Source organism: Loxodonta africana, chromosome 18, assembly GCF_030014295.1.
Source record: "Loxodonta africana isolate mLoxAfr1 chromosome 18, mLoxAfr1.hap2, whole genome shotgun sequence".
Classification (NCBI taxonomy): domain Eukaryota; kingdom Metazoa; phylum Chordata; class Mammalia; order Proboscidea; family Elephantidae; genus Loxodonta; species Loxodonta africana.
The window spans coordinates 11,012,412-11,036,512 of record NC_087359.1 but is presented as its reverse complement, the minus strand read 5'-3'; the positions used below and the strand labels follow the sequence as shown (position 1 = coordinate 11,036,512).

General features: G+C 50.0%; 2 protein-coding genes across 8 annotated transcripts in view; one reads left to right on the top strand and one right to left on the bottom strand.

Annotated features, from left to right (window-relative positions):
- OGFOD3 (2-oxoglutarate and iron dependent oxygenase domain containing 3) overlaps positions 1-24,101 on the bottom strand; it is a 52,342-nt gene that overhangs the window by 8,417 nt on the left and 19,824 nt on the right. For 3 of the 7 annotated variants that reach the window (XM_064270450.1, XM_064270451.1, XM_064270455.1), the window contains 3 exons: positions 15,771-15,894; positions 11,978-12,167; positions 6,335-9,567 (listed from right to left, as the gene is read on the bottom strand). In XM_064270450.1, the coding sequence (XP_064126520.1) occupies positions 9,288-9,567; positions 11,978-12,167; positions 15,771-15,894 (594 nt within the window). In that variant the 3' untranslated portion in view covers positions 6,335-9,287. Of the gene's footprint in view, positions 1-6,334; positions 9,568-11,977; positions 12,168-15,770; positions 15,895-24,101 lie in introns of those variants that run through there. The other 4 variants (XM_064270452.1, XM_064270454.1, XM_064270453.1 and 1 more) reach the window with 2 other exon arrangements.
- UTS2R (urotensin 2 receptor) lies at positions 2,561-4,509 on the top strand. The gene is given in 4 exon segments (XM_010597037.3): positions 2,561-3,450; positions 3,452-3,618; positions 3,621-4,304; positions 4,307-4,509. Coding segments are annotated over 4 exon segments (1,176 nt in total). The 5' UTR covers positions 2,561-3,328.

The window sequence follows — 24,101 nt, the reverse complement described above, 5'->3', positions numbered from 1 at the left end:
AGCTAATACCTGTCAGCAGAGGCCTCCGTGTTGCTGTGATGCTGAACAGGTTTCAGGGGAGCTTTTAGACTAATGTGGACTAGCACGAAAGGCCTGGTGATCTGCTTTCAAAAGTCAGGCATCACAGCAGGTCTGATCCCATTGTGCATAGGGTCACCGTGAGTCAGGGGCGGACTCCAGAGCAGCTGACAAGAACACACCTGCGTAATCACCCCCCCCCAGATCAAGACTTCACACATTTCCAAGCCCCCAGAGGACTCCCAGAAACGCTGGTGGCGTAGTGGTTAAGTGCTACGGCTGTAAACCAAAGGGTCGGCAGTTTGAATCCACCAGGCGCTCCTTGGAAACTCTATGGGGCAGTTCTACTCTGTCCTCTAGGGTTGCTATGAGTTGGAATCAACTCGATGGCACTGGGTTTGGTTTGGTTTTGGTTTAAAGGACTCCCAGTGCCTCCTACAGTTGACTCCCCTCAGGTGACCATCGCGCTGACCTCCATAGGGTAGATGGTTCACCTGTTCTTGAACCTGATGTAAGTGAAATCACAGTGGGCACTCTTTAGTATCCAATATCGTTGCTCAAAATAATTTATGTGAGTTTCATCCAAGATGTTACCTGTAGCAGTAACTCCATCTTCTTCATTACTGTGGAGCCTTTTTGTGGAGATGTCACAGCTTGTTTATCCACCCTACCGTTGACAAACACTTGGTTGTTTCCAGCTCCTGGCTGTTAGAAATAAAGCTGCTGTGAGTATCCTCACCCGTCTCTTTATGTGGGCATTTGCACTCGTCCTTCTGAGTATGCACATGCTCAGCTTTACTAGCCAGACTCCTTCCCAAAGGGGCTGTGTTGTTTTACGTTTCCACCAGGAGTGGGTAAAAGTTCCAGATTCTCCACGTCATCACCATTTCTTAATGTCTTTTTGATAATAGCCATCCGACTGGGTGTGAAGTTGCATCTCATTGTGGTTTTAATTTGCATTTCCCTAATGACTAATAATGTTGAGCATCTTTTCACGTGCTTCTTGGCCACTTGAATACCCTTTTTTGAGAAGTTCCTGTTCAAGTCTTTTTTTTTTAATAGGTTGTCATTCTACTTTATTAACTTATAGTTCTTTTATATATTCTGGTTACTAATATATATATTTACATACATTAATACAGTATTGTATATTATATATATATTCATGTGGAAAAGATTACCCAAATATTCAAATAATCTTTTCCCAGTCTGTGGTGATTTACATTTTCACTCTCTTAGTAAAGTTCTTAATTTTAATGGAGTCCAATTGATCAATCTGTTCATGTATTGCAAGTGCTTTTTGTTCCCTTTTAAAAAATCATTGCCAACCCCAAAACCATGCAGCTGCTCTCTCTTTTCTTCCAGAAGCCTGATTGATTGGTTGATTAAACCTTTTACATTTAGGTCCATGACCATCTTGGATTAACTTTTGTATATAGTGTGAGGCAGGGGTGAAGGCTCACTTTCTCCCATGTGGGTAAATGGAAATTACAAGGGCCTTCCTCTCCTCACCTCACATATCTTTCTATTTGAATTTTTTAAGTTAGCAGATATTACTTTTTCAATGCAAAATATGTACTTTTATTATTTTTTAAATAATTTTTTGTAGAGCATATAAACAGCAAAAACATACACCAATTCAAGTTTCTACATGTACAATTCAATGACATTGGTTACATTCTTTGAGTTGCACAACCATTCCCACCCTCCTTTTCCAAATTGTTCCTCCTCTGTTAACATAAACTCACTGTGCCCTAGGATTCCTATCTAATCTTTCCAGTTTCTGTTGTCGGTTTGATCCCATATACATAGTTCTTAAAAGATCACAATGCTTAAGGCAAATGTTCTGCACTAGTTAAGCTAAATAAACTATTGTTTTGTTGTAAGAAGACTTCAGAGGATATTTTTGTTTAAGGTTTAAAGATTATTTTAGGGCAATAGTTTGGGGGTGGGGTGTTTCTTCGAGCCTCCATGGCTCCAGTAGTGCTTCTGTTCTACCTCCTAGTTCATTGTGTAGTGCCTGGGGTCTTAAAAGGCTCCAAGGGGCCATCCAAGGCACAAAGGTTGGTTTCTTTTTGCCTGGAGCAACATAGTGAAGGAGAGTCAGGAATGTTGTTGTTAGGTGCCATCAAGTCGGTTCCAACTCATAGTGACCCCATGTACAATAGAGCAAAACACTGCCTGATCCTGTGCCATCCTCACAATCATTGTTATGCTTGAGTGCATTGTCGTAGTCATTGTGTCAATCCATCTCACTTAGGGTCTCCCTCTTTTTCGTTGACCCTCTACCAAGCATGAAGTCCTTCACCAGGGACTGGTTCCTCCTGATAACATGTCCGAAGTATGTGAGATGTAGCCTAGCCATCCTTGATTCGAAGGAGAATTCTGGTCGCATTTCTTCCAAGACAAATTTGTTCATTCTTTTGACAGTCCATGGTATATTCAATATTCTTTGCCAACACCACAATTCAAAGGCATCAATTCTTCTTCTGTCTTCCTTATTCATCATCTAGCTTTTGCATACATATGAGGAGATTGAAAACACCATGGCTTGGGTCAGGTGCACCTTAGTCTTCAAAGTGATATCTTTGCTTTTCAACACTTTGAAGAGTTTTCTTTTTCTTTTTTTTTTGCAGCAGATTTGCCCAATGCAATGAGTCAGGAATAGGAGGGGGAAATGGAATGTGTGGCTAATTGCCTCCATGAACAACTGCCTCCTTTGCGATGAGACCAGAAGAACTGGATGGTGCCTGGCTACCATTACTGAGTGTTTTGACTGAAAAATGTATATATATTTTAAATATACAAGTGACATAAAATGGGAGAAAGAACTCTGCCCACCTTTTCTTTCACAGACAAGAAAGTGAGGCCTTGGAGATGGATCCAGGACTCCTGGCTCCATCTACTCTGACCTCGCCCACTGCTGACCCCTACACCTGGGATCAGGGATGGAGAGAGGATGTGAACTGCTATGCTCTGTTTTCAGAAAAGCCCAGCCAACCCTGGAGGCCTCTGGACTTTCACTGAGCCCCAGGGTGGGGTGGTCCTGCTGGAGCACATACTGAGGGATGGCCAGTCCTGGTGGTTCTCAGGTCCTCTTGGGCAGTTGGACAAAAGTAAGCAGGAACAGTGTACCGTTGAGGCCTCAAGGGGAGGAGGAAGTTGGAGAGCCCCTGTCCTTCACAGGCTTGTCTCATGTGACCCAGGGGGAGCTATGCCGTCACAGTGGCTGTGTGGGAGTGGAAGAGGGGTGTCTGGGCCACCCCTTTAATGGGCGTCTTCTCCTGCACGACCAGCTTGTCGCCCACTAATGCCCCCTCCCCTTGCAGGGACCCAGCCCGGAGCTGAGCATAAAGCGGAAAAGATGGCACTGAGCCCGGAGTCAGCTGATAGGTTCCCTAGGCTGGCTCCGACAGGCAGCATTGAGCCTCCATGTGTCCCTCAACAGCTCATGGGCAAGCCCAACAGAGCCCAGTTCCCTGGAGGACCTGGTGGCCACAGGCACCCTTGGGGTGGTGCTCTCGGCCATGAGTGCGGTGGGTGTGGCAGGCAACGTGTACACGCTGGTGGTCATGTGCCACTGCCTGTGCGCCTCGGCCCCCCGTATGTCTATGTTGTCAACCTGGCGCTGGCTGACCTGCTCTACCTGCTAAGCATCCCCTTCATCGTGGGCACCTACATCACCAAAGACTGGCACTTTGGCAACGTGGGCTGCCGTGTCCTCTTCAGCCTGGACTTCCTGACCATGCACGCCAGCATCTTAACGCTGACCGTCATAAGCAGCGAGCGCTATGCGGCGGTGCTGAGGCCACTGGACACAGTGCAGTGCTCCAAGGGCTACCGCAAGGTACTTGTGCAGGGCACCTGGCTGCTGACACTGCTGTTAACGCTGCCCATGACGCTGGCCATCTGGTTGGTGCGCCGGGGCCCCAGGAGCCTCTGCCTGCCTACCTGGGGCCCCCGCGCCCACCGCGCCTACCTGACACTGCTCTTTGTCACCAGCATCGTGGGCCCCAGTGTGCTCACTGGGCTGCTCTACGCCTGCCTGGCCCGTGCCTACTGGCAGTCCCAGAAGGCCTCCTTTGGGCAGACGCAGCGGCTGCCCAGCCCCCGGGTGCTCTACCTTATCCTCAGCATCATGCTGTTCTTCTGGGCCTGCTTCCTGCCCTTCTGGCTGTGGCAGCTGCTCGGCCAGTACCGCCCAGCTCTGCAGCTCAGCCCTGGGACCACGCGCCTTGTCAACTACCTGGCCACCTGCCTCACCTATGCCAACAGCTGCGTCAACCCCTTTATACGCTGCTCACCAAGAACTACCGTGAGCACCTTTGTGCTCACGGGTACTCAGTCAGCAGCGGGTTGGCAGGCAGCTTCCCCCGGCTACGCTACGGCCGCTTCCAGTGTGCCTCGGGCAGCTCAGTGCCCACCAGCAGCCAACAGGCCACTGAGGTCATCATGCTGTCCCAGGTGGCCCCCAGGGCAGCCTGTGCCTGAGGGTTCCACTCTTGGGCCCTGTGAGAGCGCCAGGCAACTAAGGTCCAGGCCACTTCCAGAAGCCCCCGTCCCCACCCGCCAGACTAGCCCTCCCTCCTCCTTGGTTATCTTCTGGAAAATTCCCTACTATCTCTTTCCCATTGCTCATTTCAGCTACATCAGCTGCTTCCCCATAATGAGCTGAATGTCCCCCACCCCTTGCCCATCCATGAGTCTCAGAGCTACTGCTGAAGATTCTAGGGGGTAGTCCTGGGATACATCTCCATCAGCAGCAGATGCCAGAAGCTGGTGGTATGTTCCCTGACCAGGCCCCCTGACCCCCTGCCTACCCAGGCTCCTGCGGCCTCTCCCCTCCTATGTGTGCTTCCATTCCTCCAGCTTTGGCACCTAGAACAATAAAGCCTTCAGCCCTGCAGCCTGTGTGGGGCCTCAATGCTGGGGTGGGATGTCCGAGAGGTGGGAGGAGGGGTCCGGCCCAGTAGGGCCCCCTAGGACGTCCCAAAGCACGGGAGGAGCTGTGGGTCTGGCTGGGTAGGAGTGGGTCTGGCCTTTTGGGGCCATGGCTGGTGGCTGTTTAGGGTGAAAGCTATCCAGCCTGAGCCAGGCCTGGGTGTGGGGCCCAAGGTCCTGGTGAGCAACTGGGGGTGGGGGTATGGCATGACTCCTGGGAAGGCGCACGGCCCAAACTGAGTCCAGAAGCCAAGATTCTCCCATTAGCGGCTCTGCCAGGGGTCTTCCTCCCCAGACCAGCCCAGCATTCTAGTGGGGCTCTGGGATGGGGCAGACCCCACAGTTCAGGATGTGGAGATTTATCTCCAGCCTCCTGTGGGCAACGTCTGAGCTGGGTTTCTGGGGGCACTGAGGTTGCCAGGCCCTGGCCACCCCGCAGGGAAGGCTTTGACCCCCAGGTCTTCGGCCCCTCCTGGCAGGAACCGGGAGGCACCTGCTGGGCTCAAGGCTGCCCAGAGAGGGTAGGGGCTTTGTGCAGGGGGGGGGCACACGACGGGGGGGCAGGTCCTGGTGGAGGCCAGCAGCCTCCACTCTTGCCTGGAGACCCCCCCCTTCCTGGAGGCTCGCTACTTTCCGGAGACACCCCCCACCTCCCAGAAGCCCCACTGCAGCCAGTCCCAGGGGTGTGGCCGCCGGGTTGTGGTTTTGTACTGAGGGGCTTCCTGGAGGCTGGGCGCTACTGCAGGAGCACAGGCCGTGCCTGCTGTCCCTTCCCAGCCTGCGCTGGCCACCGCCTCTGCTGCTGCCTCCCCTCTCAGCCCTGTGGGCCTCTGGAGGGCAGGAGGGGCATGGGACCGAGGTGCAGGCGGCAAGGGGGCAGCAGGGCAGGGTGGGTTCCCCTCATTGGGCTGAGCCGAGGGATCTTCATCGTTGCACCTTCAGAGCCTGGGACCCTGGCTGGCAGTGAGGCTCCAGGAGCCAGCTCCAGGGGATATCTGGTGAAGTAGCCCCAACACTCAGAAATGGGGCTTCCTTAAAATCAGCAGGAGGCGAGGGTCTTGCCCTTACGTGATAGATACCTATGCCCACACGTGCACACCTGTGCCTGCACTCATGAGCACAGACACCGACCTGTGCCCACGCCCGTGCCTACACCCCAGTGCCAGCTGGGCCCCCTGTCCTGGTCTGTTCAGCCCAGCCCCCACCAGAAGTCTCTGGATCCCAGGACTCACCACAGGGTACCCATGCCCCCCCACCTGCCCACCAGAATGGGTGACTCCCCCCACGAAACACTCTTCAGTCTGTCTGTGGGCGTTTCTGGGTGAAGGGGCCCAGCCTTCCCCTCCCACCCCACCCTCCCTGGGGACACACCAGGGTTAGTGGCTACAGCACTAGATATGAGCAGGGAGCCGTGCGCTGCCCCCACCCCAGGATCCTGAATCACTGCAGACCACAAGGACCCTCCCCAGCAGCTGCTGGGGACCCAGAAGGGCCAGGCTTTGAGCAGGGGTCTGGGAAGAGCCCTGGCTTCAGGAGTTCAAAGGCCAGTCACACAGACACACAGGTACACACACACGTATTCCTTCACACCTGCACATTCACACACACGTACACAGTCACATGTATACACCTCACACTCACACACATGCTCACATATGTGCACACACGTAGTCACACATGCTCTCACATGTATGCACACTGATATGTAGTCACACATGCTCACACATGTACATACACTCACGTTTAGTCACACATATACACACGCTCACACATGTACACACTTGCACACACACCTGCACATTCACACACGCGTACACACACGCTCACACATGTACACAGTCATGCCCACACACGCTCACGCACAGCCACACGGAGACTGCACAGGCTCCCCTGGTCTCCCTGAGTCAGAACCAGCCCCGCCCCCCCCGCCCGGCACTCCTGGCACTGTGGGCACAGAGGGCACTCTGGCGCCCAGCTCATAAGGGGGCAGGCACAGCCAGGACGGTGATGGATGGAGGCCTCCTCTGGCTTGAGAGCTGCAGGCACGAAGCCCACGGGCATCCCGCCCCTGCTTCGAGGCCAGGCTGTGTCCTGTGGGTCCCCTGCCTGCCAGCCCCCACCTTGCCCTCAGGCCCCAGTCTGGCCCACCCAAGGCTCTGTGGCTGTCAAGGGTGTGAAGCAGCACACCCCGGTCTGGCAAGGACAGGATGGAGGGAGTTCTGGGCCGAGGCAAGGTCAGGGCAGGCTGGATTGGGAGAAGGGCCTGGATGGGGGGAGAAAGGCTTGGATGGGGCGAGATGGACAGGGGGCACCTGGGGAGGGGCTGACATGGTGCAGGCACACGGGCAAGACTGAACACCATCCATGACCTGAATACGTCAGGGCTCCTGCGGTTTGAACAGGTATTTTAAAATAGCTTTATGAAGGTACAATGACCCACCAGGAAACTCACCTGCTTAAAGCGTGCACGATGCTTTGCAGCCCACTGTAGAGCTGTGCACGGTCTCCACAACCCCACAGTGCTCCCCCAAGCCCACTAGCAGTGGGCCCCACTCCCAGCCCCAGCCCACCACTAATCCATCTCCTGCCCCTGTGGATTTGGCTGTTCTGGACAGCTCATACACATGAGTTCTTTCACTCGGCATGAAGTTTCCAAGGCTCATGCATGTGGTAGCATGTATCAGTACTCTGCCTCAGTTTGCCCATTTGCACAATGGACCACCTGATACGCCTGGAACAGCCACCTGAGAGCCAACTGGGGTGTGGCCACAGGCTCCCTGGCCCCAGGACAGAACCGAGGGCCCCTACGTCACACCCTGCCATGGGGTGGGGGGGGCCTGTGGGAGGAGGTGGGAGCCCCATCCCCACATGGAGGGCACCAGGGGCTCCAGATTCTGGCCTGAACCCCCATCCACCCACAAACCACCAAACTGGGGTGCTCAAGCCCCAGAGCCATGCGAGGGGTAGGCTGGTAGGTAGGTGGCAGCGGTAGCACAGGAAGTGAGGTGGACAGCAGGCCCAGACACCTGCCCTGTCCAGCTGGCCACATGCCAGGCCTCTCCTGGTACCGGCTAGACTTCAGAGGGAGCCCTGTTCCCGAATCCCTGTCCTCAGGCTGACCTGCTGCCCTTCCCACTCAGAGTCCTGGACACAGAGGTGGCCTGGGTGCTGAGTGCAGGCCGGACAGACCATAAGGAGGCCAGGGTGGTTCTGGGCAGCACTCTGGCTTCTTTTCTGGTGGCTTCCTTCCACCTCGGGGACATCTCGGACCTCCATCTAAGCCATCATTGCCGCTCAGACGTGGCCAGCACGTCAGGCCAGCCTAGGGTCCACTGATTCTCTGCAGTTACCTCCTCTCAATGTCACCTCCTCCCTGGGGTCACCTTCTCCTGGGTCACCTCCTCCCTGGAGTCACCTCCTCCCTGGGGTCACCTCCTCCCTGGGGTCACCTACTCCCAATCACCTCCTCCTGGGTCACCTTATCCTGGGGTCACCTTCTCCTGGGATTTCCCTCCTCCCTGGGCCACCTCCTCCCCCCTTCATCTCGCCCTGGTGCCCTGTCCTGGGCCTCCATAGGCCTCCACGACAGCATCTCCCAGTCCAGTCGCCCCCCTTGGATTCGGTTGCCCGTGTCTCTCCTGCTCATGCCGACTGCTCACCCTGTTTTGAGACTTTCCCCCTCTTTTACTCAGAGCTTGGGGCAGACATCTGACACAACGACGGATGTCAACTGAAAGCCCGTTGTGCCCCTGGAGCTCAGACATCCCATGACCTCACATGGCCTCGCTTTCACAGGTCTCATTGCACCTGGAGACTGGCCACCTCTGCCACCTGGGAGGTGGGGCAGGAGTTCATCCCAACAGCAAGGTCACATGCACCATAAAGCCAGGCCAGGGTGGGCTTGTGGCTGTGGTGGTGAGGGCACGGACTCAGCCATTCAAGCATTTAGACCTTTACCCCCACTTGGACCCAGCAGAATCGGCCCTCACCCTGGAAGAACGACCTTCGCGGCCTCTAGAGCTGTCTGGAACCTTCTCCAAGGGGTCGCTGAATGGCTGACCTTGCCTCATGGTCACCCCAACATCACCCATGCACAAGTTTGCGGTGCTTCGTCTGTCCTCAGGCCAGGGTAGCATTGAAACAGGACAAGGTCCAGCACACAGTTCTGTCTGTTCCACCCCAGATTCCTGAGGAAGGAGGGGTGAGTCAGGGGCTCCTGGTCAACATCATCCCAAAGTAAACACACAGATGCTTGTGAAGTGAGATGCTTGCTCCCCAAATTTACTCACAGGTGAGAGAAATGAAAACATTAGCAAATCAAACTCCGGCTAACCCTTAAGGCACTCTGTGCAGTGGGATGGGCTAAGATGGCAGGGGGCACTCAGTGTGGTCCAGAAGCCCCCTCGGTGGGCTTGTTCTTGAGCCGGGGCACGTGGACAAGACTCTAACACCATCCCCAGGGCCCCGCTGGCTACGTGAAGGTAGGGTCTGTGATGCTGTGGTCGGGGTTGCAGGTGAAGGCGATGGTGATGGCGTAGCGTGTGCCCCAGAGGACCTTCTCCACCCGGTGCAGGTTCTCGGACCCCGAGGTGAAGAAGGAGACCCGGCCTGAGAGAGGGAGGGAGGAGTGAGCGTGGGAGGCCACTCACTGCTGGGGCCTCCAGGGGGACACACGACTCAGCACTCTTCACAGACGCACACGCAATCCCACCTACTTCCAGCCACCCCCCTTGCCCCGTAGGAGTCTGTGAGAACCCCACACGCCATCTGATGTCCTCAGGTGCTTGCGGCCTCCCAGGTCCCACATTTTAGGATTCTCATTTCTTATCACGCTAGAACAAAATCCAGTCCTCAGAGGGTAATGGCAGTGTTTTAACAAGCAGTTAGGAAAGCTGACCTTGAAAACATCCGACTTGCAGACACAGAGCTCACCACCATCAAGGAAAGATGAGAGATAAAGAAGTGGGGAAAAAAGCAGCTTCTATCACTAGGAAACTCTATTATTTTTTTTTTTTTATCACTAGGAAGACAGGGGTCCAAGCAGTCCTGGGAGCCGGGAGCTTTCGCACCATCTGTTTTAAGAGAATTCCATGTTTATCCTATTTAACTGGCCCTGCATGAGCCACTAGATTTCTTACGGTAAACATTGGCTGCTAGCGACCCACTCTGGCTGTCACAAGGCCTCAGCGTGGTAGAGCCCGAGGCCTAGCCCCCAAGATTCCCGACAGGGTCAACTCCCTCAGTTTCCCCGTAGAAACTCAATATCCTCCCTTCATACTTTCAATCTGGCTCTAAATCTTTGAAAGGTTTGGAAGTCCACCCAAATGTGCATTCTAGGTGTAAACTGAGCAGAGGGATCTTCCAGGCCTGACCGGACATGGCTAAACACAGGCCCAAGGATGCCTTGGAACACAAACTAGCTGCCATCCCCGCCTTCCTGGGCCAGATATCAAGGAAATGCTCTTCTCCAAGGTAATTTGGACTCAGAACACTTCCTAAGGCTTAAAAAATGTCCTTGGTTTCTCCCAGTTTCAACCCAACCCGAGACACTGAATCTAGAAACCAGACCGGTCTACCCAGTGGGAGCTGAGGGCTCAGAGCTTTCAGGAACTTTAGCCCACCCCCGCCCGCCCACTCTGTCTGCTGTCTCCACGGCACAGACACAGGGCTCAGGTGTCTGTCAGCAATCAATCGCAGTAGGCTTTAGGGACCTCTTGCATTTCTGCATGTCCCAGGGACAGAGGCACCAAAGAACAGAGAAAAGGACTGATGAAAAATGAACTGGGCCTCATGAACCATGGGACAATATGAAAAGTGTTATTGACCCAAGAAACTGAGATAATAAAAGAAGCTGCTAAGTTTTGGGATACTTCGCTACATGGTAAATGCTGCACCACCCAAATGGCTAAAAGCTTAAAGGACAGATAATACTAAGCGCTGAGGAAGGTGTGGAGTAGTTACAACAGTTTGGCAGCTCCTTATAAAGTCAAATATGCACTTACCACCTGACCTAGCAATCCTGCTCATAGGTATTTGCTCAAGAGGGGAAAACATATGTCCAGACAAAGATGCATAGACAAGTGTTCATGGCAGCTGTATTCATAGTAATCCAAACGGAAAACTCAAATGTACCTAGGGAGGTACATGGATAAACAGACTCCGGCACAGGAATTCAAGTGGAATGCTATTCTATCATGAAAAGAAAAGAACTACGAACACACAAGAGAATAGGGCTGAGCCTCAGAAACATTGTGCTGAGCAAAGGAAGTCAGCCACCAGAGTGTGTTCTGCACTATTCCTGCCACCCTGCTCATTCCCTTGGTACAGAAAAGGACCCAAAAGGTGGAGACCAGGCTTGGTGGACTGCACATCAGAGAAGTCAGACATCTACTTCTTGAACCAAGTCAGGCACGAGTCAAAATGATTCTCGCATGATGTTCTTGTGGAGTTAAGACCACTGACTTCCCAAATAAATGCCACAATGGGTGACCAGGAGGGACAGTGGAGGAAGAGAGATGATGAGTTCATAGAGGCTGAAAATCCATCCTTTTCTTCCCACTTGTGTCTGACTTTCAAGCAAAGTGGCCTTCCATTTCTTTCATCCGTGGAGAGCTGGCCTCACCCCTGGACACAAGCCTAGACCAGCCAGACCATGCCCGTAGGGCCCCTTTATTTGTGGGTGAGCCCTGTGCAATGACGTCCCTGTGCCGGTTACCATGCCCCTATGATGTCTGTGCAGTGACAGGCACCTTCTGTGCCTAAGGCCGAGATGGGAGACCTGCCCCATCGCCTACACTTCAGTTCCCTCCTCATGACCAGCTCACATGCTGTGGGACCACCAGCTATGTGGAAGGCTGGCATTGCATGGGCCACGCCCACCCATGAGGTCATCAGTGTCACAAACCCACCAGCTGAGCCTGACACCCTCTCGTCCCACCCCGGCATTTCAGGCTGGGCGGTCTCAGGGGCCACAGAACACAGTTCTGCATGCAGCAAGGGAAACCACACCCAAACCCACCACTGTTGAGTTGACTCCAACTCATAGCGATCCCATAAGACAGAATGGAACTGCCCCATAGGATTTCCAAGGCTGTAATCTTCACGGAAGCAGGCTGCCACATCTTTCTCATGTGGAACAGGTGGTGGGTTTGAACAGCTGATCCTTTGGTTAGCAGCTGAGTGTTTTAACCATTGTACCACCAGATCTTCTGCAAGGGAGACAGTTAATGTCATAAAATAACTCAGCTGGAGTGGAAATTCTCTAACCCAATCAAATGCCAATGTGCTAACTCATAGCTAAAAGGCTAATGCTGGCTTTACACTTTTGTCTGAGGCCCTCTTTTAATGAACCAACATTTAAGCTCTATATTTAATCCTGGAAGCTCAAAAGTCCGCAGTAATTAAATTAATCATAGGTACTACAGCAATGCCCTAGAAGAACCAAATGGCAGAATGCTAGCCATCGGAGCCATGAAGAAATTATCAGCAGATGGGATGAAGACGCCATTGGGGCAGTGACCAGTGACCAGCGCTGGTAACTCGCCTGATGAGGCAAATACCAATGTGTCAGCCACACAGAGCAAGGAAAAACTTAACATTCATACCATTTAGATGACACTGTTCCTTCCACTCTACGAAAATACAGTATTTCAGTATTTTCAGGAAAAAAAGTGCTTTCTGCCTTTTGATTTTCTTCAGTGAACAACAATTAGATATCACCCAGTTTCTTAAAGCAGGATTTAACTTGGCAATTAAACCAAAAAAACCAAACCCAGTGCCGTTGAGTCGATTCCGACTCAGAGTGACCCTATAGGACAGAGTAGAACTGCCCCATAGTTTCCAAGGAGCGCCCGGCGAACTCGAAATGCTGACCCTTTGGTCAGCTGCCGTAGCACTTAACCACTATGCCACCAGGGTTTCCAACTTGGCAACTAAATAACTAAAAATAATCAGATGATCTCAGTTTTCAGTATCTTGTCTTCTCTTGGGCAAAACGGCCCTGGACCCCTCCCCAAAGCATGACATGTGCCCACAGTCTTGGCAGCGAAGCTTCACTGGCTCTTGGTCCGTCTCATTCTTGGGGAGTTTTGGTGAGAGCCCAACATGATGAAGCCTCCATCGAGACTTCCCCCGTCCACCACGGATTCCCGCCCCACCTCGCGGCCCGCCAAGCCACAGCTCTAACTGTGCTTTGGCCTGGCCACGCTGCAGCCGTAACCACAGTTTGAAGTTGGTGCCAGAATCCTGCGCGTGCGCGAACCAAGATTTTGGCGCATGCGCAGGGCCTGAAGAGCTGTGTCCTCAGCCTGTCCTTGGACCCGTACATCACCGACATGATTCAACATCAAAACCTTCGAATATGGACATGGGAGGGCTAAGGGCAGAGAGTTCTGGGCACCAAACCCAACCCCCAGACACCATTGGAAATAAAAAGCTCCCCAACCCCCTCAGACAGCGAGCACGTGGCCTTATGGTCACTATACCCCGCGTTGCTCTTTCCGCAGACAATAAATTTCCACTTTCTGTTTCCCTTACAACTTGTGGTGTGGCGTCCATCTTATTTCGATCGGCTAATAGGACAGGACAAGTACCCTCGTTTGGTTACAATGATGCATTAAAAACCGGGTAAAAGAAATCCAGGTAGGTAGGCAGCGTGAAGCTTTATATTTATCTGGCTAGGAGTTGGCTGTGTTTACTGTTTGCTATAGCCCTGGTGTCAGAGGATAAAGTTTTCTCTGGTGTCCTTGTTTTTGTCTCCTCTGTAGTATTTGGGTTTCCCTGGAGACTCCTTAAAGAGGGTCTAAGGCTTGCATTCATTCTCTTAGCTGTAATCCCATTAGGGAAGGGAAACGTTCTAGGATCCTGTATTAGGTTTGGGTCTTTTAGTCAGCCTATAAACCCTGGTGGTGCAGTGGTTAAGTGCTACAGCTGCTAACCAAGAGGTCAGCAGTTTGAATCTGCCAGGGGCTCCTTGGAAACTCTATGGGGCAGTTCTGCTCTGTCCTACAGGGTCGCTATGACTCGGAATCAACTCGACAGCAGTGGGTTTGTTTTTTTTTGGTTTATGCTTCTGGTCCAAGATCTTCGCAAGTGCTTCTCTGCTTTTTCACCTCTTAGGTGAAACAGAAGGCGGTAGAGGGGGCTAGGACTGGGTATTTCCCCTCCCACAGGTTGATTAGGCTTTGATAAAATAGTTTCCCTCAGGGTAGACCTTGTTAAGGAGAAGAGAGAGAGCTTTGGGCTTATTTCAAAATGGTTACTTCTCCCTTCCCCTAGCCAGAAGCACAAGGGGATTTTCTCAGAACTTCAGTGAGAGCCTGGTGGGGGTCCTGGAGGTAAAGCTCACAACATATAGGGCCCCCTTGAGACTTCTGCCACCCGCTCTCCCCGCCCCCGCCAAGGTTTTTGCTCTCAAGATATTCTACACTGAGCCTTCAGCGGCTGGTCAGTTAAAATGTTCCTACTGTCCTGGCCCCAGTGGCCAGATCCTGCTCCAGGGATCTTGCTCGAGGTAGGCTGTGATTCTTTGTACCTACCTTCTGTAACTTCAGTTTTGGGGGCAGCAGTTAACCCTGTGACCTCAATTTTCTGACGGATCTAAGGAGAGTTACTGATTTTCAGTTTGTTCAGCTTTTTTCTTGTTGTGAGGACAGGAGTGAGGACTTCCAATATGTTGAGCCAGAAACCAGCCACTAGCCAAAAGCCACTGCTGTCGAGTCGATTCCGACTCATAGCGACAGAGTCTCATCTAATTCTTGGAATTCACGAGATGTCCACTTGAAATGAAGCCATCCTGGGAGTGGAAGGACTGTATGGTAAAGGATTAACTCAGCAGCTCTGGCTAACTAAACTGCGCATTCAAAGGATGCGGAACGGCCAGGCCCTGGGAAGGAACCCTACACCCTTGGAGTATTCTCCCTGCGGAGAAGGTCTTTGTTTACCTAGGGCCATATAGTCTATGCCAACAATGGGACTGATGGTGGGGGCCTTAGGCCATGCAGTATAAGCTCCTCTGGAGGGGCTGTACACTGTCAGCCACATTGGTGGTCAGCTGTGCCTACATGACTGTCCCCCAATAAAAACCTCGGACACCAAGGTTTAGGTGAGCTTCTCTGTGCGTGTTCTCTTCCTGGGAGAATGAAGCGATGTGTTCCCGTGTCTCTTTTCTTATTTTATAAGGACGTCCGTCAGATTGGATTAGGACCCACCCTACCCCAGTACGACTTCATATTAACTAACCAGCAAGGACCCTATTTCCAAAGAAAGTCTTGTTCATAGGTACATGGGTGTGGTGCCAACGATTACTGATTGATTACTTTTAAGTGGGCTTTCTAGCCAAGGGCTTGTAACTCTCACTCAGGTGACTGTGTGATAGGGTAATTGTGGCCTACCAATGGGACTGGTCAGTTTTGCCTTAAAAGAGAACCAACTGCAGAGCAGAGAGGAGGAGCCCACCACCACCAAGGAAGGCAGGCTGGTGTCAGAATTAGTAAAGATGGAGGAGAAAGGAGGAGTGTCTGACCCCCACCTCACAGGAATCAGCCTTGGGCTGTTGATCTTGATTCTCCTTCCCCCTCATGGAGTTGGAGGTCAGACACTGCCCCACGCAGTTTTTATAGTGGGTCAGGACCTGAGCATATCTTTTGGAGGGATACAACTCAACCCATAACACCATCACTCTCGGACTCTGGGTGTTTAACAGCCCTCATTTACCCACCACTGGGACTGCATGTGCACGGCGGTCTCAAAGCAGGCAGGGAGTGGCCCCGCATGCCCCCGCACACTCTGGTCAGTGCCTGCCCATGTCCTACCAACTCTCGGCTCCACCGTCTTGTTTGCTCCCTCCTCCATGAACACGAATCGTCCTCCGCCAAAGTCCTCCAGGTAGTCGGACAGGTACAGCAGTGAGGTGTAGTCAAAGGAGCCATAGGTCACCTGGCGGAAAGCCACAGGGAGCGGGTCAGACCCTGTCGATGCCCAGGAGGAACCATGGTTCTTAACAAAAGTACAGAACTCTCTGCTTCCAGCTGACACATTTTCTGAAGGTTAGTAAACAAAACGGCCTCATAGTCAGGACATCCACTGCCTTCACCCTCTTGAAACCCCTCACAGCTCACAGTGCTATTAGGATTTCCTGAACAGCTAACATGCCTCACAGCTGTGTTCAGGCAAAGGCAACAGGCACAGAAAGCCACAGCAAAGGAGAAGTTCACATGGAGTCTCGTCTCTGGTGGTGCTACAGCCACAACAATCCATCCACAGGCCAAATCGTTCAGTGTCAACACACGGGAGCCCAAAGCATCAATGAAAAGTGAGGACGCAGCCTGGTCTTGGTGTCCCTTTCACCCATCTCTCTCTCTCCGGCCCCCCTCACTCCTGCCCCAATGAGGCCCTCCCCAACAAGCTTCCCATACTTGAGTCCTTGGCTCAGGCTATTTTGGGGGAGCCCAGGCTAAGACAGGCATCAGGCAAAAAAAAGCAGGGTGCAGACCTTTAGAGTAGTGAATTACTTAATATGGCCCTTCTAGCCATTTTTTCTAGCCATAGTCTTTGTAACTCCTACTATGGGACTATGCAAATGAGGTTATTGTGGCCACCAAGGGGATTAGATAGCTTGCTAATAATGCAAGTAAGGTGCATGGTACCCTTGTGGGGGTGGGACCATGCAAATAAGGTGTATGGAACACTAACGAGAGGATTGATTGGTTTTGCCATTCCGCTAGGCTTAAAATGAGCCATCCTGGAGGCAGATGGGGAAACTGACTACCACCAAAAGAAGACCTGGGAGTGGAGCATGTCATTCCGACCCAAGATCCCTGCGCTGAGAACTCCTAGACACAGGAGACAGAGAGATGACACGAAGCACAGCAGAGAAATGGCAGCAGTAGAACCAGAACTGGGAGATCAGCAGGAGACGGTGCAGTGGGCTTCCTGGCCCATGGAGCAAGGTGCTTACAGTGGGCGTGCTGACCCATGGAGCAAGATAGCTGAGCACCTTCGGGCAGGAGGCTTCCTGGTAGGGTGGGGTGCCTCCAGGCACTAGGCAGTGGTGCTAGGCTCACCAACCCATACAGCAAGAGAGCTGAGTGCCTTGAGGCCGAGGCTTGACTGGCAGAGTACAGCGCCTGCTTTGTAAGATTTGCCTGCACAGGCCAGAAGCCAGATCAGCCCAAGAGGCCCCAGGGGCCAAGGGGCTAAGGGCCAGGCAGAGGCCTGCCTGCAGCACGGCTGAGAAAAGGCTGTCCTGATGTTAGAACTGTATCCCGAGCCTTCCTGAACCTGAGTTGTAACCTGTTACCTCCCTAATAAACCCCATAACCATGAGTATGGTCTATGAGTTCTGTGTGGCCATTACAACAAGTCATCAAACCCAGCCGAGAAGTAGAGGGCAGTGGGTGGAAGGATGGCTGGTGTCAGAACTGGTAAAAAGGTTGGAGGGTGGAGGCATGTCTGACCTCTGCTTCACAGGAATCAGCCTTGGGCTGTCGATACTGATCCTGATTCTCCTTCCCCTTGTGAAGTTACATGAGCTCAGACCCTGCGACCACAGCATTTTTACAAGACCACTATGCAGAACACATTGACTTTTGTGTGAAAAGGATAGAAACCGCACTGTGTGTCATGATCTAAGCTGACATGAGTTGCATTCTTTCATGTAACAGGATGAGTAAAACAATTGCTGATTTTTTTTTAAAGTGGTTATTTACAATTAATAGAACACAGTATTTTTATGCATCTGTTCTTACACACATAAAGAAACTCACGAAGGATGCTGGAAAATCTCGTAACAGTGGTTACCTTGGTGGGTAAGGGGGTTACAGGGGGAAGGTGTGGAAGACTTGCTTTTTACTGTTGCCTTTTATATATATATATATATTTTTTTTTTCATTTTCAAACCTTGTAGAATGTTTTATTTATTCAAAACAATTATAGTTAAGTGCACTGGCTAGAAACTATAGCAAAATAGCTCCCAAGAGATGAACATTAAATCACCCAGGTTTTTAAATAGTTCTATTCCACTGAAGCAAACTTTGCTAATTGGAAAAACACAAGTCATCTGCTGCCTGGTTTCCTGATAAACTGCCACAATACAGTCCTGTGTCATAGAAGGGTAGAGATGTGGCCCAAAGACGAGCCGCCCTCTGAGCCCTTCCTAATGAGCTTGTTTTGCACTGCCTTTATGCCAGAGAGTAACATTCAGAAAACAAAAATAGACAAAAATTTCCCAGCGTGTACAGCTATGCTCACGAAGAAGGAAATGGTTTTAAGAGCAAAGTGCTCCTGCGCCAAGACTGCTGCCAACACTCACAGCATCCAAGAAGAAAAGATAATATTTAAAAGTAATCTCAAACCTCTGAGTTCCTTTATTTTTCTTATTTCCTAAATCTACTGTTTAAAGCCAAATAGCAGAGGGCCAAGGCAGAGTAAGCCAACTACAGACTCTACCAACTGCAGCTAGAAACCTGGAAAAGAGGACACAAAAAGCAACCATCTGAGGACTCAGCAAAGCCAACAGCAGCAGGCAGACCAGGGACCGCAGTCAAAACTTGAATAATGGCCAGAGTGTTGTGGGGTTTTCCTTGGGCCCAATTGTGGAACTTCACAGCAATGTGGGCAATAAAACCTCTGGCCGAACCCTCTGTCCCCCAGGCCTGCCCGAGGCCAGCCTGCCAGGAGCTGCATTGGGTGGGGCGGTAGGGTGGACACCAGAAATCTAAGTACTCTCTGGTCAGAGGACCTGGAAAGCGGGTCCTGTTGTCTGAAAACTGTGGAAGGAATCCCCATGATTTCTCCTCTTTTCTCTCACTGCTTCACCCCGAAGGTGGTCCTAGTCACGAAGAATTCACAACAGTACAATGGGGCCAAACTTGGCTCAGAGAAATGTGGCTTCTGCCCAGAGCCACTGGGAAAAGGGGTCCTGGGAAGCAGTGGAGGGGCAGTGTGAGCGCAGCCTGCTGCCTTTCCCTGTGATACAAAAGAACCCCCTTGTGCTCAGGACCTAATGCATTGGCCTGGCACTTTGGACAGGGTGAGTGTGGTCTGACTCTGTTTTTTAGGGCGTCTTGACCCAAAACACATCCCACAGCAGCTGGTGGGCTATCAGCATGTCCCTCTGCACTGCCCTGAGCAAATGTCAACATTCCGAGGAATGGTTTAGCTAAGTGTGGCCAAATCCACTGTTATATCTGTTCCCAACAGGGAGGGGACAGGGTCCTTCTCCTGCAGCACAAGAGGGGTACATGCAGACCATGTTCCTATGTCAGCTGTAGAGCGAGACCCGCTGGACATAGGGGACCAGCATCCACTGTTAAACCAACCCTGCTCTGCCTCTTCTCCAGGTGAGCTATTTGCTTTCTTTGTCTTTTTTTTTTTAATTTTTATTGCACTTTAAGTGAGTTTACAAATCAAGTCGGTCTCTTGTTAGGTGCCGCCAAGTTGGTTCCGACTCATAGCAACCCTACGCACAACAGAATGAAACGCTGCCCGGTCCTGCACCATCCTTACAATCGTTGTTATGCTTGAGCTTATTGTTGCAGCCACCGTGTCAGTCCACGTCATTGAGGGTCTTCCTCTTTTCCGTTGACCCTGTACTTCGCCAAGCATGATGTCCTTCTCCAGGGACTGATCCCTCCTGACAACATGTCCAAAGTATGTAAGGCGCAGTCTCGCCATCCTTGCTTCTAAGGAGCATTCTGGTTGTACTTCTTTTAAGACAGATTCGTTCGTTCTTTTGGCAGTCCATAGTATATTCAATATTCTTCACGAACACCACAATTCAAAGGTGTCAATTCTTCTTCGGTCTTCCTTATTCTTTGTCCAGCTTTCACATGCATATGATGCAACTGAAAATACCATGGCTTGGGTCAGGCGCACCTTAGTCTTCAAGGTGACATCTTTGTTCTTCAACACTTTAAGGAGGTCCTTTGCAGCAGATTTATCCAATGCAATGTGTCTTCTGATTTCTTGACTGCTGCTTCCATGGTTGTTGATTGTGGATCCAAGTAAAATTAAATCCTTGATAACTTCAGTCTTTTCTCCATTTAGCATGATGTTGCTTATTGGTCCAGTTGTGAGGATTTTTGTTTTCTTTATGTTGAGGTGCAATCCATATTGAAGGCTGCGGTCTTTGATCTTCATTAGTAAGTGCTTCAACTCCTTTTCACTTTCAGCAAGCAAGGTTGTGTCATCTGCATAACGCAGGTTGTTAATGAATCTTCCTCCAGTCCTGATGCCCTATTCTTCTTCACATAGTCCAGCTTCTCAGATTATTTGCTCAGCATACAGATTGAATAGGTATGGTGAAAGGATACAACCCTGATGCACACCTTTCCTGACTTTAAACCAATCAGTATCCCCTTGTTCTGTCCAAACAACTGCCTCTTGATCTATGTAAAGGTTCCTCATGAGCACAATTAAGTATTCTGGAACTCCCATTCTTCACAATGTTATCCATAATTTGTTATGATTCACACAGTCGAATGCCTTTGTATAGTCAATAAAACACAGGTAGACACCCTTCTGGTATTCTCTGCTTTCAGCCAGGATCCATCTGACATCAGCAATGATATCCCTGGTTCCACGTCCTCTTCTCAAACTGGCCTGAATTTCTGACAGTTCCTTGTCGATAAACTGCTGCAGCCGTTTTTGAATGATCTTCAGCAAAATTTTGCTCACTTGTGATATTAATAATATTGTTCTGTAATTTCCACATTCAGTTGGATCACCTTTCTTGGGAATAGGTATAAATATGGACCTCTTCCAGTCAGTTGGCCAGGAAGCTGTCTTCCATATTTCTTGGCATAGATGAGTGAGCACCTCCAGCACTCCATCTGTTTGTTGAAACATCTCAATTGATATCCCATCAATTCCTGGAGCCTTGTTTTTCGCCAATGCCTTCAGATCAGCTTGGACTTCTTCCTTCAGTACCTCTTGAGATGGTTGAACGTCGACTAATTCTTTTTGGTATAACGACTCTGTATTCCTTCCATCTTCTTTTGATGCTTCCTGTGTCATTTAATATTTTCCCCACGGAATCCTCCACTATTGCAACTTGAGGCTTGAATTTTTTCTTCAGCTCTTTCAGCTTGAGAAACACCAAGCTTGTTCTTCCCTTTTGCTTTTCCATCTCCAGCTCTTTGTACATGTCTGTCAGTTTGTCATACTGTTGGGGCTTGCATGTTGCTGTGATGCTGGAAGCTATGCCACTGGTATTCAGACACCAGCAGGGTCACCCATGGAGGACAGGTTCAAGCCGAGCTTCCAGACTAAGACAGACTAGCAAGAAGGACCCGGTAGTCTACTTCTGAAAAGCATTAGCCAGTAAAAACCTTATGAATAGCAGCGGAACACTGTCTGATATAGTGCTGGACGATGAGCCCCTCAGGTTGGAAGGCACTCGAAAGATGACTGGGGAACAGCTAGCTGCCTCCTCAAAGTAGAGTCGACCTTAATGACGTGGATGGAGTAAAGCTTTCGGGACCTTCATTTGCTAATGTAGCATGACTCAAAATCAGAAGAAACAGCTGCAAACATCCATTAATAGTCAGAACCTGGAATGTACAAAGTATGAATCTAGGAAAACTGGAAATCGTTAAAAATGAAAATGGAATACATAAACATCAATATCCTAGGCATTAGTGAGCTGAAATGGACTGGTATTGGCCATTTGGAATCGGACAATCATATAGTCTACTATGCTGGGAATGACAACTTGAAGAGGAATGGTGTTGCATTCATTGTCAAAAAGAATGTTTCAAGATCTATCCTGAAGTACAATGCTGTCAGTGATAGGATAATATCCACATGCCTACAAGAAAGGCCAGTTAAGACTACTATTATTCAAATTTACACACCAACCACTTGGGCCAAAGATGAAGAAATAGGAGATTTTTATCAGCTGCTGCAGTCTGAAATTGATCAAATATGCAATCAAGATGCATTGATAACTACTGGTGATTGGAATGCAAAAGTTGGAAACAAAGAAGAAGGATCAGTAGTTGGAAAATATGGTCTTGGTGATAGAAACAATGCCAGAGATGGAATGATAGAATTTTGCAAGACCAATGACTTCTTCATTGCAAATACCTTCTTTTACCAACATAAATGGTGACTATACACATGGACCTTGCCAGATAGAACACACAGAAATCAAATTGACTACATCTGTGGAAAGAGATGATGGAAAAGCTCAATATCATCAGTCAGAACAAGGCCGGGGGCCAACTGGAACAGACCATCAATTGCTCATATGCAAGTTCAAGCTGAAACTAAAGAAAATCAGAGCAAGTCCAGGAGAGCCAAAATATGACCTTGAGTATATCCCACCTGAAGTGAGAGACCATCTGAAGAACAGATTTGACACACTGAACACTAGTGACCAAAGACCAGACGAGTTCTGGAATGACATTAAGGACATCATACATGAAGAAAGCAAGAGGTCATTGAAAAGACAGGAAAAAAAGAAAAGACCAAGATGGATGTCGGAGGAGACTCTGAAACTTGCTCTCGAACATAGAGCAGCTAAAGCAAAAGGAAGAATTGATGAAGTAAAACAGTTGAACAGAAGAATTCAACGGGCATCTCGAGAAGACAAAGTAAGGTATTATAATGACACGTGCAAAGAGCTGGAGATGGAAAACCAAAAGGGACAAACACACTCAGTGTTTCTCAAGCTGAAAGAACTGAAAGAAAATGTATATACACCTTGCTGTATACTCCTAGTTGCTCTCCCCCTAATGAGACAGCACACTCCTTCCCTCCACTCTTTCTTTTGGTGTCCATTCCAACAGCTTCTGACTCCCTCTGCTCTCTCATTTCCCCTCCAAACAGGAGGTGCCCACATAGTCTCATGTGTCTACTTGAGCCAAGAAGCTCATTCTTCACCAGCATCATTTTCTATCCCATTGTCCAGTCCAATCTCTGTCTGAAGAGTTGGCTTTGGGAATGGGTTCTTGTCTGGGGCTAATAGGAGGTCTGGGGACCATGACCACCAGGGTTCTTCTAGTCTCAGTCAGATCATTAAGTCTGGTCTTTTTACGAGAGTTTGGGGTCTGCATCGCACTGTTCTCCTGCTCCCTCAGGGGTTCTCTGTTTTGTTTCCTCTCAGGGCAGTCATCGGTTATAGCCGAGCACCATCTAGTTCTTCTGGTCTTGGGCTGATGCAGTCTCTGATTTATTGGCCCTTTCTGTCTCTTGGGCTCATGATTACCTTGTGTGTTTGGTGTTCTTCATTCTCCTTTGCTCCAGGTGGGTTGAGACCAATTGATGCATCTTAGATGGCTACTTGCTAGCATTGAAGACCCCAGACTCCACTCACCGAAGTGGGATACAGAATGTTTTCTTAATAGATTTTACTATGCCTATTGACCTAGATGTCCTGAAACCAAGGTCCCCAGACTCCCACCCCTGCTACACTGGCCTTTGAAGCATTAGGTTTATTCAGGAACTTCTTTTTTTTTGTTTTGTTTAGTCCAGTTGTGCTGACTCTCCTGTATTGTGTGTTGTCTTTCCCTTCACCTGAAATAGTTCTTATCTACTATCTAATTAGTGAATACCCCTCTCCCTCTCTCTTTCCCTCCCCCCTCTTGTAATACTCTTCTCTGTTTAAACTATTTCTCGAGTTCTTATAATAGTGGTCTTATACAATATTTGTCCTTTTGCAATTAACTAATTTCACCAGCATAATGCCTTCCAGATTCCTCCATGTTATGAAATGTTTCACAGATTCATTACTGTTCTTTATCACTGCGTAGTATTCCATTGTGTGAATATACCATAATTTATTTATCCATTCATCCGTTGGTGGGTATCTTGGTTGCTTCCATCTTTTTGCTATTGTAAACAGTGGTGCAATAAACATGGGTGTGCATATATCCATTTGTATAAAGGCTCTTATTTCTCTAGGATATATTCCAAGGAGTGGGATTGCTGGATCAGATGGTAGTTCTACTTCTAGCCTTTTAAGGAAGTGCCACATCTATTTCCAAAGTGGTTGTACCATTTTACATTCCCACCAGCAGTGTATAAGTGTTCCAGTCTCTCCACAGCCTCTCCAGCATTTATTATTTTGTGTTTTTTGGATTAATGCCAGCCTTGGTGGAGTGAGATCGCTATGTCTTATACTCCTTTTTTGTTCCACTGTT